A 19115-nucleotide genomic window follows, 5' to 3' on the forward strand; every position below is an offset into this window, starting at 1 on the left:
CTGTTATAAACCAGTATATAAACCAGTAGGGTAGATCCTACGCGGGTGTAATTTAGCAATTACTCCCATGACGGAGGGTGCCTTGATGACTGGGATGGGATGGGATGCCTTCTTAGAAAGGTGCTTCATGGCGTTGCTGTGCTGCCATTGTTACTAATGAATTGACACACTCCTTAACAATGCTGCTCTCATTGAAATGAGAAGGAATTGCACCAGCTCTCTTGGAAGATTGCTCCAGTTTGCTGGACTCTGTCAAGTGCAAGTTAATCCTGTTAAAATCTCAATTAAATTAATAGCACAATTGCACATGGATCTTCTTGATTTTCAGTGGGAATTCAGTGTACCTAAAATGTGCCAGCTACGTATAACCTGGGCAGTGTGTGTGTACAATATTAATAGCACACATAACTAAAATTAACATTCACTGGGGGGGGGGGGGGACAGGGCTCATTACCTTGGATAGTTCCTTTAGAGTTTTGGGTAGTTCGGACTGAAACCCAGAATGGATTCACAGTCCCACCGAATTCGGAGCCACCAGCCTTCACTGATTTATCTAGAGCAGTGGTTCTCAACCGTCCTAATGCCGCGACCCTTTAATACAGTTCCTCATGTTGTGGTGACCCCCAACCATAAAATTATTTTCGTTGCTACTTCATAACTGTAATTTTGCTACTGTTATGAATCGTAATGTAAATATCTGATATGCAGGATGTATTTTCATTGTTACAAATTGAACATAATTAAAGCATAGTGATCACAAAAACAATATGTAATTATATATTGTGAAATATTTATTTCTAATTACAAATAAATGAAATGTCTCGGTTCCTAAGACCATCGGAAATATGTGTTTTCCGATGGTCTTAGGCGACCCCTGTGATAGGGTCGTTCAACCCCCAAAGGGGTCCCGACCCACAGGTTGAGAACCGCTGATCTAGAGGAAGGACCCCCCTTTGACAGCCTTTCAAACAGAGGAGTTTCTTCATAAAATAGGACACTCGGTCATAAGAACATAAGAAGTCCCCTTTCGGATCCAGCACTCTGTTCACGCAGCGGTCAACCAGCTGCCTACAGGAAACCCACGAACAAGTCAGGAGTGCAATAGTACCTTCCCACCCATGTTCCCCAGCAACTGGTGTGCATAGGCAGACTGGAGTTAGCATATAGCCATTAGGACTAGTAGCCATTGATAGGTCACCCTAAATCCCTGATTTAGGGCCCAGTTTAGCATGCCCCGGCCCTTAAGGTGTCTTGTGGTCTGTGAGCCATGATAGATAACTAGAACCTCAATGTTCAGAGGCACGTTACCTCTACATTCCTGATCCTGGGGGCGGCGGGGAGGCTACACCCTTCATGACTTCTTGACTGAGGTCAGTCCCCAGGAAGCTCTTCCTATGGGCAAAGGAACGCAGGAGAGGGATGGTTTCCATTGGCCTTGTCACACTGCAGCCAACGAGATTCCTTTTTCCTGCAGAGCTTGAGTCAGTGTGAAAGATGACAGTCACACAGGGCTTATTCACTCATCTCTGCTCCTCTCGCCAGGGGGATATTGAGCTCCATCAGATGAGCGTTTTATTGCACGCTCGTTACTGGGCACTCACAGATTTTCACGGGTCCCTCTCACGACGCCGTCTGCCTCCCCGTGCACCTCCTGCTGCTTCTAGGCTTTTTCACGTGACAAAAAAACACCCCAGTAAGTCCGATTTATTTTTAAAGACAGACATTGCTGCTATCTCCTGCTGTGTGCAGGAGAAGCAGCGGGATTGAAACTAGGACTGTACACCCCCTCCCCGAACCACTTCGGATCCCGATCTGGACCTTCCGGATCGGGCCTGAACAGGTTCGGGTTGATCTGGATCTCCTCCAATCCGCTCTAGAACCAGAACGCAATCCGGAGGTCCAGATCAATGTTAGACCCCCATTTTGCCCCCCTTCCCCACTTACTTGCCTCCGCGGCAGGTAAGTGGGGAAGGGGATACAAAATGGGAGCCGAATAAGCCCCCCTCCACTCTTACCCGGCTCGGTCGTCCGCCGTGGTCCAGGCAGCGGCTTCAACTGCGGCCCAGGCCTGAGGCCAGAAACAGCCTGTTTCCAGCCTGAGGCCTGGGCCGCAGTTGAAGCTGCCGCCCGGACCGCAATGGAGCCAGGGAAATGGGGGGGGGCTTACCTGGATCTGCCACCATTGCCACATGGGCAGCAGCGGCAGAGCCAGGTAAGCCCCCCTTTCCCACTTACCTAGCTCTGAAGCTTTGGAATGGTCTGAATCGCTTCAGACCGTTCTGAACTGCTTCAGGCCAATCCAGATCTCCCCCGATCCGCTCTGGAACCGGGCTTCAGAGGTCCAGATTGGCCCGCTCAGCTTCAGATCCAGGGATCCGTAATGGAGCAGAGCATGACCCTATTCAAAACAGCCCACTCAATGGCCCATATGCATGTTGTTTACTCCCTCTTTCAAAACAAGTACTAATGAGGGACAAGCATGCTGGTGAAGAAGCGATGGTAAGCAAATGTGTTTTTCCTGGTTATTGTTGAGTAATATTCACCATAGGTGGATGGAGGCATCACCTGCAGCTAGAAACTTAATAGTTTCCTTTGGAAAGGCATGTTTGGACGAGGACATTTTACAACTTCAGTAGGAAACAACATGGCTTGTGGTTCATGTCGGCCAGAATTCAGAGCAAGGGGTTAACAGGGGCTAGCTCCCTCCCACACCCCCAAATGTCTCCCACTATCCTGCCTTCCCAAATATGGTGACCTCCCGGTGTTTGAGACTACAATTCCGATAATGCACTGCCAGTACAGTGCCCTCTGGGTATGTTGGCCTACTGCTGCTATCATGCCTGGCTAACACCGTGCCCTCACGGTGTGTTGGACTATAACTCCCATCATCCCCAGCAAGCCCATCATCCTTCAGATGTGCCCTCTGGATATGTTGGACTACAACTCCCAAAGCAAAATGGGGTTAAGAGAACTTGTAAAGTGCAAAACTCAAACAGAGCTACCATTAAATAAACTTTAATAAAAATAACTAATCCATACTACAAAATATGCTAAATCTACTCACCGTCTATAACTACATGGACACTGCAGTGTCCATGTAAATAAAAAGTAATTGTAAAAATTCAATTATATAACAAACAATATAAAATTATACCCAAATGGAAACTAAACAGTCCACAAATGTGATGACCTTACTTGTTTCTAATAGTAGTTTATTACACTATATTAGTACACATCCACCTGTCCCAGGTGCCTTTCAGCCCCAAGAAGGATCTTGGTCAGTGAGATCAAGAATTTTATCAAAACTATAGCCAAAAACACTAAAAAAAAAAAAGGTGCTAAGCTAATGGTCAATTCTGACCTGCAAGGCAAAAACAAAGACAGCTGGTTACTTACACCTAACTGGATCAGACCAAGGGTCCATCTAGTCCAGCACTCTGTTCACAGTGGTCGACCAGGGATCAGCAAAGCAGGGCATGGTGCAACAGCACCTTCCCACCCATGTTCCCCAGCAGCTGGTGCACACAGGCTTACTGCCTCATATACTGGAGGTAGCACACAGCCATCAGGGCTAGTAGCCATTGATAGCCTTCTCCTCCAGCCCAACTGGAGACCTAGTCCAGCCTTCTGGGGCATCCCACACAACCACAGTCCCTTTCCTTGGCCACACCTGCCACCAATTCTTTGATGTGGTCCTGGATTTTGTTGTGTGGTTCCACCACTCCTTCATTCTAAAAGGTTGAAATGCTGGCAGTCAGAGCTTGCAGCTGCACTATGCAGGTAGCTTTGAGCTTTTTCGGTCCCACACCCTTTGCCTTTGGCCCGGACCCATTTTGCCTTGTGCTCCACCCCCCCCTTCCCGAGAGCTCAAAAAAATGAATGCCGGCTGGAAGAGAGTCAAGACTCCTGCTGTGCGCAAGATACACATTCCTGTCTTTGCCAGGCAGATGCTGGAGTTCCTGAGTAGCACCTGATTCACTCCTGCAAATGAAAAGAATGCAAAGGTAATGGGACGATGTGGTTCCACTAATCCCATTTCAAAAGCAGTAGAGCTCCTCTCTCTCTCTCTGTCTCCATCCCTATCGAACCAGGAATTGTCCAAGCCAGTTGTACACTCAGATGCTTTTGAAGTGTAATCACAAAAGAATCTGGTTTTACTGGACTTACAACCAATGTGTAGGGATGTCATAAAAGGGACTGTAAAGGCCCAGTGGCCATAAAGCAACCTACCTCCTTTAGAAGGCTGTAAGAGATCCTGGCCTGTAATTCACCTGGACAACTTGCTTCGCTGCTTTTAGGCTCTCAGGTTAAGCTGCCGCCGCCTGAGTTTCTCTGGAAAGAACAACGAGAAGAGGAAAGTGTCCCTGCCTAGCTGATGGCAGAATAGTTCAGGGACCGGTACGTCCTTCAACAAGGAGCTACGGAGGAGGCCACTGGTGAACCAGGAATATTTTGTGGATTCACACAGCTGTTCCTGTTTCAAGGTACTTGAGCTCTGCTTGTTAGTAATTGGGGGGGGCATCAGAGTCCTTCAGCTGTATTTTTGCATGGAGTCACTTAACGGAACTATGAAATCCCCAACTTTAGGGTTGGGAGGAAGAGAACAAAAGAAGCAAAATCCTGGAAAGGATACCCAGGTTATAGGAAGTTGTCTGCTACCTCAGTGGTCTTCAGCTAGTGGGATGAAGCTCCAACCTGACCGGAAATGGTTGTATGTCCACCATAACCGCCATTTTCTTTGAGAGTCCGTTTTTCTTTAAGCAAGGAAGAGAGAAGGAAAGGAGAAGAAGGAGACAGAATGAAACATGAAGGTGAAGAAGGGGAGAAAAGGGGAAATGGAGAGAGGAAGAAGGAGAGATACTGGAGGTTTCTACTGTTGTTGCCATTGTTTTAGTATGTTTTTATGTTACCATGGGTTTTTATACTTTGAACTTCTTGTTAACCACATTGGTTGATTCCAGAAAGGTGGTACAGAAATATAATCAATCAATCAATCAATCAATCAATATAAAATGTATCTAGTTACCGAATCTGGCAGTTGCAATTTCTGGGGAAGCCACAAGGTGGTGTATCTTGCTGCTCCTGTCAATTTTGGGATTTTCATAGAAGTGAAGGCTCCCTTGAACATCTGGATAAAGGTCTTGTTTCCTTTGCAACAATTCACAGTGCCACTTTCCGCTTCATTTTTGTTGTTGCTGTGTTCTGTTCTGTCTTGTACCAGGGTTGCAATTTTATTTTATTTTATTTTTGTTAGAGCATGGAACCTCACCAAGCTATGGCAACCGGTGTAGAAAACTCAGTTATTTAAAGAAAGGAGTTGGGGCTCTGAACTCTTTTGATGGTCCACTGTGGATTCAAATGAACAGTTACCCCCTTCAGCAATGTGATATGGAGTCTTTCTTCCCAACATGACTCACCCAAGAGTCATTATCATAAAAACTGCAGCCACCATGTGGAAGGCATAGTCTCATGAATCTTCAGAGAGAGAGAGAGAGAGATCTGTTACCCACCAGCAAATGTGTTAAGCTATGGAGCAGGGGTGGGCAACTTGCGGCCCTCTGGAATTTTGGGCCTACAACTCCCATCAGATCTAGCCAACAAGTTCAATGGTGAGGCACAATGAGAGTTGTAGGCCAAAACATCTGGAGGGTCAAGTTGTCCATCCCTGGCAGAGAGAGACAGGAACACTCAGGAGCAAAGGTTGTGGCTTATTGTAGCCAGAGGGTCCCATTCTGCACTGAGACCCTTCAGTACTTTGGAAGTTGATTATATATCATCATTAATCACCCCAATCTAGTTGCAATGAAGAACAGTTCTAAGTCAACGTCCCGGCATGGCTGAAGAATTGTGTAAATTGGCCCTGTCCATTTAATTTCTAGCCTGAGCCAGTGCATGTGTATCCCTACTTGTTTCTTCATTTTTAAAAATGGTAATGGTATCGATCAGCTATTTGCAGTGGATGGCGGTGGCTCCAAGGTCAGTGGGGTAGTGAATCCCCTCCACATTTCAATCAATCAACACCTTAGATAGCTCCTTTAGCATTCTGGCTGGTTTTGACTGAAACCCAGAGCAGATTCCCTGCTAACTGACGTTGGAGCCACCAGCCACCACTGGCTACATGGGAGGAGAAACAAACACTGGATTTGGTCTGTCCAAATTCTGGCTGCTCCCAAACAGCAGTCTAGGAATATCAGTGGTTTTCTGAAGTGGTTGGGGATCAGGCACACATAGCCAGCTCAGAATATCAGTAGTCTTTTCTTCTTAACATTCTTATGGCCCTGTTCAGAAGACAACTTAAAACATGGTTTTAACCACAGTGGTTAAACCAGAAAGCCAGTCTGTGTTCACAAGACACCTTAAACCAGTGTTCCCAAAGTGGGCGGTACCACCCCCTTGGGGGCAGTGGGATTGCATAAGGGGGCGTTAAGAGGCAAGGGGGTAGCAAAGGTGGTCTTTTCTGAGAAGCTGCTCTCCAGAAGGTCTTAAAACCCAGGGACATTTTCATGGGAGAAGGTAATTTGGTCCCCAGCCATATAGGGGAAGAATCCACACATGTATTAATACTATTTAAGAAGAGTCCTTTTAACGGTGAATTGCTATCTTGCACTATGGAGAGTGGTTCAGAAGCTCCTGGTTGCATTTACAACATATTTGGTGGAATGTGGTTTTAGTGTGCTCTGCCTACTTCTCTCCAAGCAAAGAAATCGACTCCAGATTACTAAATGTGGAGATTTAAGACTCATGTTAAGCGACTTTAAACCTGACATTGGGAAACTGGTATCACTTCATCAAGCCCATCCATCCCATTAAGAATTTACAGAATAGTGAGGTACTCTACCCTAGTTACTAAATGTGATATCTAATATTCTTGCTAAATGACTGTCAGACTTTCAAAAGATATCACTGGATCAAGTTCATCAATTACGTTTAATTGAATAAACTAAAAAAATGTAATTGGATTTTGAATAAATATTCAATTAATTGTTACCGTTTTGCATTTTATTGTTATTATCTTCCTTAGTGGGTCATTGAAAACCGCTATTCTGAATAATGATTTTTATAGTGTAGGGTAGGGGGGCACCGGGCATGAGTTTGTGGAACCAAGGGGGCGGTGACCTGAAAAAGTTTGGGAACCACTGCCTTAAACCATGGCTTTAACCACAGTGAATAAAGCAAAAAGCCTTATTCACCTTGGTTAAAGCTGTGGTTTAAGGTGTCTTCTGAACCGGCCCAATGACTGTCATTCAGCTAACTAGAGGTCATTTAGACAATTTACAACCAGTTGTCCTCAACAATTGACCTCATTAGTGAATTGCTTAAATGCCCACTCCCTTTCCATATTGCAACAGCTCCACATGAAGGCCTTGTTTAGAGGAACCTGAATGGTGAGTTTCCCTGAAGCAAGGGAGCAGTTGGAAAAGTGAAAAGGACAAAAGTTGCCATTCCTTGCTTTAGGGAAGCAAAGCCACCTTTACCACTTCCATCACGTTTGTGAAATGAGTAGTGGGCTGATCTTCTTAGATGGGCCTTTTCAGCGTGCTACAGTTCCAGAGCATTGCAGGAAAAGAGCAGCATTTGGTAGTTGGGTGCGGTTGTCAACTTCTCAAGAATCTCAGCATTCGTGTGTTGTTGTTTTTTAAAAAGAGCAAGTTTCTAGAGGTGAAATGAGATGCTAGAAATTCTGAGATGATTTGCTGGAAAGTGCGCGGGCAAAATGCCTGCTGCTATGCAAAGCAGATTGACTTGAGTTTGTTGTTTTTTTGCACTCAAGGGGGCAAGACTCCCCTGCCCTGAATAGCACCTGAACCTTTCCTATAACTAGCAAAACCAGAATTGCGCAAAAATAGTAGAAATTGCATGATAAAATGAAACACAAGCAGATTGGCATTATGAATCTGAATTTGCATAATGTATACAGGTCTCCGAATTCAGGTGTTTTGCTGCTGTGGTGCATCAGAGGCATCCCCTCCTTTCCAGACTCCCCCCCCCAACAAAAAGAAAAACCCAATGATGCAGGCTGCACTTCATGAACATTTCCCCTTATTAAAAACTCTCTGCCTGTAGAGAGCTAGCTCTCCAGGGAGAAGTGTTAGCCCAGTACTAATAAGAGATACTAGGTTCTTATGAGGAAGGAAGTTTGGTTTTATTTTTATTTTATTTTTTAAAACTTTTTAATTGTTATTTCCAAACATAAAAAAACAAGTAAACAAACATCACAAAAACAACACATATACATTTAAAATGGGCTTCCGATTTTCCCCACAGCAAAAACAAGTAACAATATGTTCTCCTACTCTTTAATCACAAAAAATGAGAAATACCCCTCTTTTTGATATCTTAAAGTTTTCTTCTCGTTCGTTGAATCCACAGATAAACAAATCTTTTTTTTTCTTCTAGATCCCGCAAAAAGCCCATCAGAGGTTTCCATTCGGTTGTAGACCTAGATGTCGACTTTTCCTTAAATGTTGACGTAAGTTTCGCCATCTCCGCCAACTCCAACATCTTCACCAGCCATTCATCCACTGTAGGTACTGTTGATCCTTTCCAGTTCTGTGCATATAGTAATCTCGCTGATGTTAGAAGTTTGGTTTTATTTTTAACTGAGGTACTGTTTAGTCAGAATACACATACATATTCCTACAGGTGATTCTTCTGAATGTCTAGCTTGGCTCAGTTAACTAGATTAATCGACACGTCCCTGTCTCCTTCTCTCTCCTTCATAAGATCATGGTCGCCATTGTTTTTCAAGTGGTCTGCAGCTTTCTGGTCTGGCTGTCTCTCTACCACGGCTTCTGGTTCCGGAACAAGCACCGCAGCCCAGAATGGAGCTGCCGGCTGGTGACTCTGATGCACGGGCTAATTGCCACCTTCCTCTCTGGCTACATAGTTCTTATTGACGGACCCTGGCCCTTGACTCACACAGGTATGTAGACTAGAGGTGGTTCTGCCTCAACAGGATTGTTGTTGCTGTTGTTTTAACTTTTTATTTGCAACACAATGGTAACAACAGGCATACCAGAAAAAAGAAAAAAGAGGGTGGATTCATGTCATGACACCTATCAACATATAGTAATCATCAACATCTCCTTCAATATAGGGAAAAGAAAAATAAACGTTAGGATTAACTTTTCCATTTCAAATATATATGTTATTATAAGCAGTTCACATATCTAAATAAGCATCCATATGGCATTCACGGTCGTAGGAGACAGGGGCAAACATAGCAAGAGCAGTAAGATCTTCAGTCCATTACGTGTTTAGCCTGGAGAAGAGAAGATTGAGGGGAGACATGATAGCACTCTTCAAATACTTAAAAGGTTGTCACACAGAGGAGGGCCAGGATCTCTTCTCGATCCTCCCAGAGTGCAGGACACGGAATAACGGGCTCAAGTTAAAGGAAGCCAGATTCCAGCTGGGCATCAGGAAAAACTTCCTGACTGTTAGAGCAGTACGACAATGGAATCAGTTGCCTAGGGAGGTTGTGGGCTCTCCCACACTAGAGGCCTTCAAGAGGCAGCTGGACAACCATCTGTCAGGGATGTTTTAGGGTGGATTCCTGCATTGAGCAGGGGGTTGGACTCGATGGCCTTGTAGGCCCCTTCCAACTCTGCTATTCTATGATTCTATGATTCTATAGGTGGTGAGTGTTTTTTCCTTCCAAGCTTGGAGTATAAGTCTCCTTGTAGCTGTAAATACTCCCAGGATCCACTGTTGTTCTCCATCTCTTAATCCTCATATCCCAGGGTGTAATTGCACATGTACACCCACAATTATGACCAATTTTTCAAGACCAAAACTTATATAAGCATTGACTTCCAAAAAAAAAAAGAAGAAGTAGCCACAGCAGGCCAGTCCCATATCATGTACTTCAGTGAGGCATTGTCCTCATTGCAATTCTTCTTAGAAAGCCTCTGTGGTGTCCAACGTACACAAAACATTTTTTCTTCTTCCCTTGAATCAATCTCAGCAGAGTTATCGGATGTTATGGGGATCCAATTTTCACACTGCAGGCTTGTCAGCTACAGACAGACAGGTCTTCTGTGTCTGTATCCACAAACAAAAATGAGGGGGAAATATGGGGGTGAATGAGAAAAATATAGTTATTGTAGCACAATGCATTTCAATCTCTAATGCCACCCTAAACCCCGTGTTACTGGGAAAAGGGAGATAAAAAGAAGGGTGGTGGAACTCTTAAGGAGGCAGAGATCCTTCAGGAGTTGCTCAGGGGGTCCAGGACATAGAAGGAACTCTGATAACCATGAAAGCTTGTGACAGACTAATAAATGGCTTCTAGTCCCTTGTTGTTTTCCCTGAAAAGTAGGTCAGTATCATTATCCCCATTTCAGAGACAAGAGAAGCTGTGACTGAGAAGGTGTGTCTATCCTAAGACACAGATAAGAGCCAGTATGAGCCACAACTGAGGGCCAGCCTGGTGTAGGAGACCCAGTTTCTAGTCCCCACTCGGCTATGAAGCTCGCTGGCTGATTTGGGGTCTGTCACTGACTTGACTCTCAGACTAACCAACCTCACAGGATTGTTGTGAAGATAAAATGGAAAGGAGGAGAACTACATAAGTCACCTTGGGTTCCTTGCAAGAGGGCAAAATGCAGGATATAAATGAAATAATAAATATTGTAAGAGGTACCTAAGCTGCAATCCTATACACATTTACCTGAGACTGAGCCCTGCTGAATTCAGTGAGACCTACGTCTTAGTAGACATGTCTACTATAGTGGTGTTACGTAGAAGAAATGAAAGAGGGGGAAAGGGTGGGAGAGAAAAGTAGTACATAACATAAAAACTAAGGTTCAAGTCAGGGATGTCTCAGTCTCTTAGCCGGAGCGCCCGGCTTCCCCTAACCCAGGTGCCCACCATCCTGATCTCCACGTGATGTCTTACTCCCGCACTCTCTCAACTGTTTCTGGCCCTGCCAACTAGGGCTGTGCTCCGCTCCGATTCAGATTGCGCCAAAGGCAGATGTGAATCGGGTCGAGGGAGCTGCGGATCGAGGCGAACTGCTTTGCCTCCATCTGGGGCTCCGAATGCAGGTAAGTGGGGGGAGAGGGGCTCACCTGGCGGTGGTGTGGTGCCGCAGTCTGTGCGGCGACGGCAGCAGAGCCAGGTAAGGGAGCAGGGGGGCTTACCTGTGTCTGTCACGGTCCGGCGCAGGCTTCAACTGAGGCCTGGGCCTCAGTTGAAGCTGGCGCTGGACCGCGACAGAGGCAAGTAAGTGGGGGGGAGGGGGGCTTACCTGGCTCCGCCGCCGCTGTCCGTGCGGAGACAGCAGCGGAGACAGCTAAGGGGCAAGGGGGAGGGGGCTTATTCAGCCCCCATTTTGTCCCCGCGTCCCCACTTACCTGCCTCCGCTGTCTGCCGCAGAGGCAAGTAAGTAGGGAAGGGGGCAAAATCTTGATCCGCCCCTCCAGATCTTGCTCCGTGGAGCAGAGCAGGGGAGGGTCGGATCAACCTGAAGCGGTTTGGGCCCAATCCAAAAGTTCCAGATCGGGCCACGAAGCGGTTTGGGGTGTCTGTGCACAGCCCTACTGCCAACACTCCAGCTTCTCCTCTTTTGGCACTTCCCACCCAGCTGACATGAGTTCTCCGGCCTGCATCTTCCAGCCTGCCACGATCATTCACCCCAGTACACACAAACTCCCCAGTTTTGCCCCTCCTGAGGATCAGTAGGTTGAAACATAATACATTGACCCTGTTCAGACGACACACTAAGCCACAGTGGTTAAGCATTTTGAGCTAAACCTTATGGCCTAGCGTGTTGTGTGACTTAACGTGTCATGTGAACCATTCCTAACCGTAGTGGCTACATATCCGCAGTTTAAATATGCTCACTAACCTTTTGCTTCCAAAGAGTTAGCGACCTAGCCATGGTTTAGGGTGTTCAGACAACACACTAAACCACGGTTAGGCTGCTAACCCTTTTGAACAGACCCATTATATTTTCAAAATGAACAAATACATTACACCATTGACAACACATGCAGAAGCTGGGATTTCTTGGCATAGAACAAAAAGCGGCAGACTGTAGCTTCTGGTTTGGAGAAACCCACATGCAAGAAATCTCAGTTTTCGTTCGTGTGTGTATGTATATGTGTGTATATGTGTTTTAAAATTAGGTTCTAGGCCTTATGGGCTGCGAGATGTGTTGCATTTCTATATAAATAACAGTAATTATTTCTAAATCATAGAATAGCAGTGTTGGAAGGGGCCTACAAGGCCATCGAGTCCAACCCCCTGCTCAGTGCAGGAATCCACCCTAAAGCATCCCTGACAGATGGTTGACAGAGCAGCTCTACTTATTAATTAGCACATAGAAATTGCATGCAAATCTGTGCCCTCTTTTTTGCTGATGCAAAATTAGCCAGCCTGTCATTATACCACACAGGCCCTTGTGACTCAGGTTCACATGGATTGTTATCCCATCTGCATGTAAGTAGTGTGTAGTATCAAGACATGGTCTGGGGACAAGCTTGACTTGGCCTGTCATGACATCTGTGCAATTTCCGAAGCATGGATCCTGACGGCAGTTCCTAAAATGTTTCGGAGAAGGTCAGCTGTTATCTGAGATCTCCATTTTACGCTTGCTTAAGACTCAGTAGGAGAGAGAGGAAAGTTTCCTAGCGAAGTTAGGTTCCGCAGAAGGAATTCTTATTAAACTATATATAGATATAACAGCTGTAATTCTTTGTTGGGTTCTCTTTAGTACACACAGCTCGTAATGGCTGATCATGTTGGCAATTCTAAAATGAAACAACAACCAAATATATGACTTGTAGGAAGGTGCACGGAGAATGAGCAAGCTGATCAGCAAAGGCTTATAGTATGTTTTATTTAGTTGTTTATTTAGGGCACAATCCTATGTGTGTTGAAGTAGAAATGACTGAGCCCTACAACTCCCAGCATTCTGGAGCCAGACTTGCTGGCGTGAGACTGCTGGGAATTGTAGGACTTTTTTCTCTCTCTAAGCATGCATAGGAGTGAATCCTTAAAGCATTTTTATCTTGCTCCTCAGCTAAAAATAGCTCTCCAACAGCAGCTTATGTCCAATCAGAAAAAGAAAGACAGTCCTTAACCAATCTAAAAAGCTACGACAAGTTAGGAAAAAGGGAGGCAGGAAGAAGAAGAAGAAGGGGGGAAATTAAGTAGATTGTTAGCCGGGGGGGATTTAATATTAATATATTTTAGCATTATGCAGTGGAGGCTGGTGGCTCTGAAGTCAGTGAGCCGGTGAATCCGCTCCGAGTTCCAGTCAGAACTAATCAGAACTCTAAAGAAGCACCATTAGCTAGCTTCCACTGGTATGATATGGTTTTAAGTTCTGTTTTGTGAACCACCCAGAGAGAACTTTGGTTACTGGGCACTATAGAAAAGTAATAAATAAAATAAAAAACCATGATTTCATACTTTCAGCCATAATGATGAGGACTAGGACCTTCCTTTTCCAAATGAAATCCGTTCCCCCACAGGGTAAACCCCCAAACCTGGTGAGCCATGCACGAGTGCTCGGGAAGTGGTGTTGTGTGCTACCTTGCCGAGAGAAGAGCGCCCACCCAGTTCTTTTGTCACCCTTCTTTCGTTACCTCTGCCTTTCCTTCCTCTCTCTTGCTTGGAACAGATTCGACATGGCTGAGCTGAATGTCAACTCCTCTGCAGTGTCCTCACAAGCCCTCTCCTCTATTTAGTTCAGCTCCTGATCACCAGGATTAGGCCTTTCACAAGGCACCTGTCATCCTTGTGGGTGTGACTAAAAATTCCCCAGAGCCTTCGGTCTAAGCGATTTGGCTGAGTGCTGCGGAAGCTGCCCATGCCCTGAGTCTGTGTCCCTTTCTTCGCTTGCATCCAGGAGCCATCGGGTGATAAGGGCCCTGGACAGCAAGGGCATCAAATAGAATAGCATTTATTTATTTTATTTATTAATTAATTACATTTCTATACCGCCCAATAGCCGGAGCTCTCTGAGCGGTTCACAAAAATTAAAACCATTCAAAGTATAAAACAACAGTATAAAACCATAATATAAAATACAATATAAAAGCTCAACCAGACCAAAACAGCAGCAATGCAAAGTTACAACTTTAAAACACCAAGTTAAAATTTATTTATAGACTGTTAAAATGCTGGGAGAATAAAAAGGTCTTCACCTGGCGTCTAAAAGCATATAATGTAGGTGCCAAGCGAACCTCCTTAGGGAGCTCATTCCACAGCTGGGGTGCCATAGCAGAGAAGGCCCTCCTCCTGGTAGCCACCTGCCTCACTTCCTTTGGCAGGGGCTCGTGGAGAAGGACCCCTGAGGATGACCTTAGGGTCCAGGCAGGTACATATGGGAGGAGGCATTCCTTCAGATAGCCTGGCCCCAAGTCATTTAGGGCTTTAAATGTCAATACCAGCACTTCGAATCGGGCCCGGACCTGGACTGGCAGCCAATGAAGCTGGAAAAAGACTGGCGTGATGTGGTCTCGTCGGCCAGTCCCTGTTAGTAATCGTGCTGCCCTGTTTTGTACCAGTTGAAGTTTCCGGACCATTTTCAAAGGCAGCCCCACATATAACGCATTGCAGTAATCCAAACGAGAGGTTATCACAGAGCATGGATAACTGTAGCTAGGCTATCTCTGTCCAGATAAAGGCATAGTTGGTATATCAGCCTAAGCTGATAAAAGGTGCTCTTTGCCATTGAGTTCACCTGTGCCTCAAGTGACAGTTCTGGATCCAAGAGCACCCCCAAACTACAGACCCGATCCTTTAGGGAGAGTGCAACCCCGTCCAGGACAGGGCAAACATCACCTCGCCGGACAGATGAACCACCTGCTAACAGTACCTCCGTCTTGTCTGGATTGAGTCTCAGTTTATTAGCCCTCATCCATTCCATTACCGTGCCCAGGCGCTGGTTACATGTGATAACCAGTGCCTGGGTTCTACTGGTTATCATGAGAGTTGTTGAATGGTGTCGTGTTGGCTTTATAGCATGCAATATAGCATGCAATTTTGTAAACCGCCCAGAGAGCTTTGGCTATTGGGCAGTATAGAAATGCAACAAATAAATAAATAAATAAATAAATATTCCAGTGGATGCTGGTGCCTCTGATGTCACGGTGAATTTTCTCCGGGTTTCCGTCAGGACTCGAAAGGAACTATCCTTGGTGCCCCTTGGATAGCTCCCTTAGAGTTCTGGAAGAAATCCAGCGAGGATTCACCATCCCACTGAAATTGGAGCCACCAGCCTCCACTAGAATAAATAGGTTCATTTTTAAGTTAGTAGATTAATATAACCAGGTATCAGCTCATTTGGAGGATCGGTAAGGGCAGCAGGCCAAGCTAGAGTGACAGCGAGCAGCTTCTTTGTGACTCTCTGGCCCTGTTCTGAAGACGCCTTAAACTACCTGGGAGAAGAGAAAGGTCTTTGCCTGGTGCTGAAAAGATAAACAATGAAGGTGCCAGGTGAACCTCTTTGGGGAGTTCTTTCCGTGAGTGGCGTGCCACAACTCTCTCTTGTAGCCAGCCACCCTTTTAGCTTCCTTTGGAGGGCCTCTGAAGATGGCTTCTTTCTTCAGTTTTTTGGGGGCAGGATAGTTTTCCCTTTGGAGAGGGTGCACGAATCTTGATGACGGGGCTTGAGTTCAAATCCTAAGGAATGAGTCCGGAACCTCAAATGCCAAATGTCTTTTTTTTCCCCTGAAACAAAAATAAATGTGATAGATTCAAATGTTTGCAGTTTGTTCACGTTGAGTTGGAACACACCATCTCACTTCTCTTCTCATCCTGCCAGGCTACCCAAACACAACCCCCCAGGTCTGCCTGATGAGCCTGTCGCTCGGATACTTCATCTTTGACCTTTGCTGGTGCATTTCTTTCAAGAGCGAAGATGACCTCATGCTCTTCCACCACATGTTGAGCATCTCGGGCATGGTCATTGTGCTGGCCCTGGGCGAGTCTGCCACCGAAGTCAACGCCGTCACCTTCGTGAGTGAGATCACCAACCCTCTGCTGCAGATGCGATGGTTCCTACGGGACATGGGGCGCTACCACGGCTTTGTCGGGGATGTGGTGGATTCTCTGTTTGTGGTGCTCTTCCTGGGGCTACGGATCATTGGAGGAGCGTGGATCATGCACTCTGTGGTGACTTCACCCAGGACCATCTGGATGCTCAAATGTGGAGTCCTAGTTATGTACATGGTGTCCTTGGGATTTTTGCTGGATATCTACAATTTTGCCAGGAGGAAAGTAGTGAAGAAATATCACATACGGAGGAATGAAGGAACTGAAGGAAAGAACCCCAAGGCCAATGGACACCCGCCTGCATGTTAACTTGACCATCAAGTGGGACATCACGCCCAACCTAGCAATAAGCAAATGGAGCCACAGACCTTCAGAGCTCATTCCAGAATAAGGTGTCTTCAAGCCCAGGCTACCATCAGGCATGGACTGAATACTGGGCGGGTTTGCTTCTTGAAGAGAACTTGAGGAAAAGAATGGCAAAGCCATGGAGAAAATATTGATTTCTCCAGAAAGTCAAGTAGCCTGCAAACCTAATAGCAGGTGGACATCAAGAGGAATCACAATGAATTGTGGATTTGAGGCAAGGATTGCGTTGTGGCAAGTAAGTGTCAGACAGGGCAAGAGTAGGCTCTGGTCTGGTTCAGAGGTGACTGCAGGCAATTCCAGCAGGAGAGAGGAGAATGGAAAGGGGCCGTTGCTCAGTGGTTAGAGCACCTGCTTTGCATGCAGAAGGTTCCAGGTTCAATCACCAACATCTCCAGTTAGGACTATGAAAGAATCCTGCCTGAGACCCTGAAGAGCAATTGCTGCCAGTCAGTGTCAACGATACTGGGCTAAATGGACCCATGGTCTGACTCTGTATGTGGAAGTTTCCTATATTCCTATGTGATGCTACACTTTGGGTATTTATATCTGACATGGCCAATCCACACCTACTATCTACCAATCACAAGGGCTGATGTTGGCTAACTCTGGGTCCCTGTTGTCCCTGAAGAGGATGCAATTCTGGATTGCTTACAAGAAAAGCTCCTAGTATTAGATCCTGAGGTTGCAGGTTCAAGCACTAGATCCCTTAACAGGAGCAACATGATCTCCTGGACCTTTGGGGATGGAGGACTTGGGGTCTTCTGGGATTGCTGGTTCAAGCACTGGATCCCTTTACAGGAGCAACATGATGGTACACTGATGGTGCTATATACATAATCATCATCATCATCATCATCTCCTGGACCTTTGAGGATGGAGGACCTGGGGTCTTCTGATTCCACCAACTAGCCATATGTGTCTAATTGGATCATCTAATCTACATTTTCCATTTGAAAAAGCCACAGAGATTGAGATAATGATGTATTGTTCCTGGCTCTGTCGCTGGCATCACTGATGCATTCCTGGTTCATCCATCCAGTTTAGCATGTAGGGCTCCTACCATGGCCCAATCCTGCCACTGAAAAACTCTCAAGTCAAAAGGATGTGCCAGGCATCGAACTTGAGGCCACCATGCATGCTTTGTCCCTTTAGCTATAGCCCCAGCCCTGGCAACAGCACCTGGACTAATTTTAAACCAGCCAGCTCTAGTGCTGGCCCAGTCCAGGTTAGTCCAGTAGGGGATTTTAATTTTGCCTGCATCTGTTTGCAAATGGACTTATTCTCCCATTCCATGAGGGTAAATCCTTCTTCCTTTCGAGTTGGAGGTCCCTGAACACCCTTGCAGCTCAACCCCCCAAATACTGTCTAGCAACTAGCAGCTACATCACATTTTTGTTTTTACTCTAGGATAAGTGCAAGAGCTGTCATCCAGATCTGAAATGCCCCCCTCTTCCCCATGCTAGGGTCCTGTTCTGGATCCAAGGCCCCTGTGCCTACTCTAGAGTAAAAATGGGGAAAGCATATAACTGCTAGACACATATTGAAAGCAATGTCCATGGGGCCATATCAAGTGTAACTTCTTAGCAATGCAAACTCAGTGGGTTTGAACTCCCAGCTCTTGCTCCAAAAATGGACGTTAGCATTCCAGGAGGAAAGTGCTTCAGCTTTCCCTTTGCACTGCTACAAATTCCCGCTCGATGATGTCAAGGCAATGCTGGTGCTTCTCTTCACACTGAAGTCACTTGGGAATCTCCGCAATAACTATTTTCTCCAGACAGAATGGAGTAAAGGTTGCAGTTGTTGCGCTATCGATTTTGGCATGCTACTTTTTACAGGAGAGGGGTGTGGGGGGGGGGTTTACATTACTGTGTGCTGAATCTGTCATCCAGAACTCTCTCCTATGATCAGGGGGATAATTTGTCCTAATCTTGCTGTGCTCCAGAAAGCTGCCCTTGATCTTCCAGGGCTACACCTGAGACTGCTTGAAGATTTTAATGCAGCTGTAAAGTCAGCTTTCTTTGCAAGGTATTTCCAAATGCCTGCCTCGAGTTAGGTGACGGAATGCTGCCAGCAAGCGACTGGTGTTTTTGCTTCACCTTGGACTCTACCAGAGAAGAGACATGCATCAGTTCATGCATGTACAGGTAGATGACATACCTACCCTTCCCTACCTCACACTAACAGTTCAAAACTATGGCCCTTTTCAGACAACACACTAAACCAGCGTTCCTCAACCTGGGGCGCTCCAGATGTGTTGGACTGCATCTCCCAGAATGCCCCAGCCAGCAGAGCTGGCTGGGGCATTCTGGGAGTTGTAGTCCAACACATCTGGAGCGCCCCAGGTTGAGGAAGGCTGCACGAAACCATGCTGCTTAACCACAAAATGGTTAATATGCATTCCGTTAACCACTTTGTGATTAAGCAGCATGGTTTAGCGTGTTGCCTGAACGGGGCCTATGTATGTTGACTGGAAAGTCAATCCTGTTGATTTCAATTGGCCTTACTCCTAAGTGAGTATGCTGTAATAATTGTATTTATTTACTCGTTCATGTATTTATTAATAAATGCAAATCTTGATCTTCAGATATAAAAAGATCAGGTCAGTTTACAATGTTCTGTTAAGGCAATATCATAAAACAAATCAAAAACAAAGCACAGCCGTATAAATATAACCACAGATAATGCAGCATCAGGCCTGTAGCCAAGGGAGAGCTAGATTTTCTCTGCTCTTCCTAATCTTG

At 45.8% G+C, this 19115-nt stretch overlaps 1 protein-coding gene across 1 annotated transcript; it reads left to right on the forward strand.

Annotated features, from left to right (window-relative positions):
• The first annotated feature begins 8724 nt into the window (after positions 1 to 8724).
• Positions 8725 to 16517, forward strand: LOC134407401 (TLC domain-containing protein 5-like). Its single transcript, XM_063139163.1, has 2 exons — positions 8725 to 8923; positions 15779 to 16517. Exons 1-2 carry the CDS (start codon positions 8728 to 8730, stop codon positions 16315 to 16317), a joined length of 735 nt encoding a protein of 244 aa, XP_062995233.1. The 5' UTR covers positions 8725 to 8727; the 3' UTR covers positions 16318 to 16517.
• Positions 16518 to 19115: the final 2598 nt, after the last annotated feature.

Source organism: Elgaria multicarinata, chromosome 12 (assembly GCF_023053635.1).
Source record: "Elgaria multicarinata webbii isolate HBS135686 ecotype San Diego chromosome 12, rElgMul1.1.pri, whole genome shotgun sequence".
In the NCBI taxonomy this organism is placed as follows: domain Eukaryota; kingdom Metazoa; phylum Chordata; class Lepidosauria; order Squamata; family Anguidae; genus Elgaria; species Elgaria multicarinata.

Excerpts from the sequence above, each read along its gene's own strand:
- LOC134407401 (XM_063139163.1), top strand. The coding sequence starts at position 8,728 with ATGGTCGCCATTGTTTTTCAAGTGGTCTGCAGCTTTCTGGTCTGGCTG. Across the intron at positions 8,924-15,778 it reads CTGGCCCTTGACTCACACAG|GCTACCCAAACACAACCCCC; the intron begins GTATGTAGACTA and ends TCATCCTGCCAG.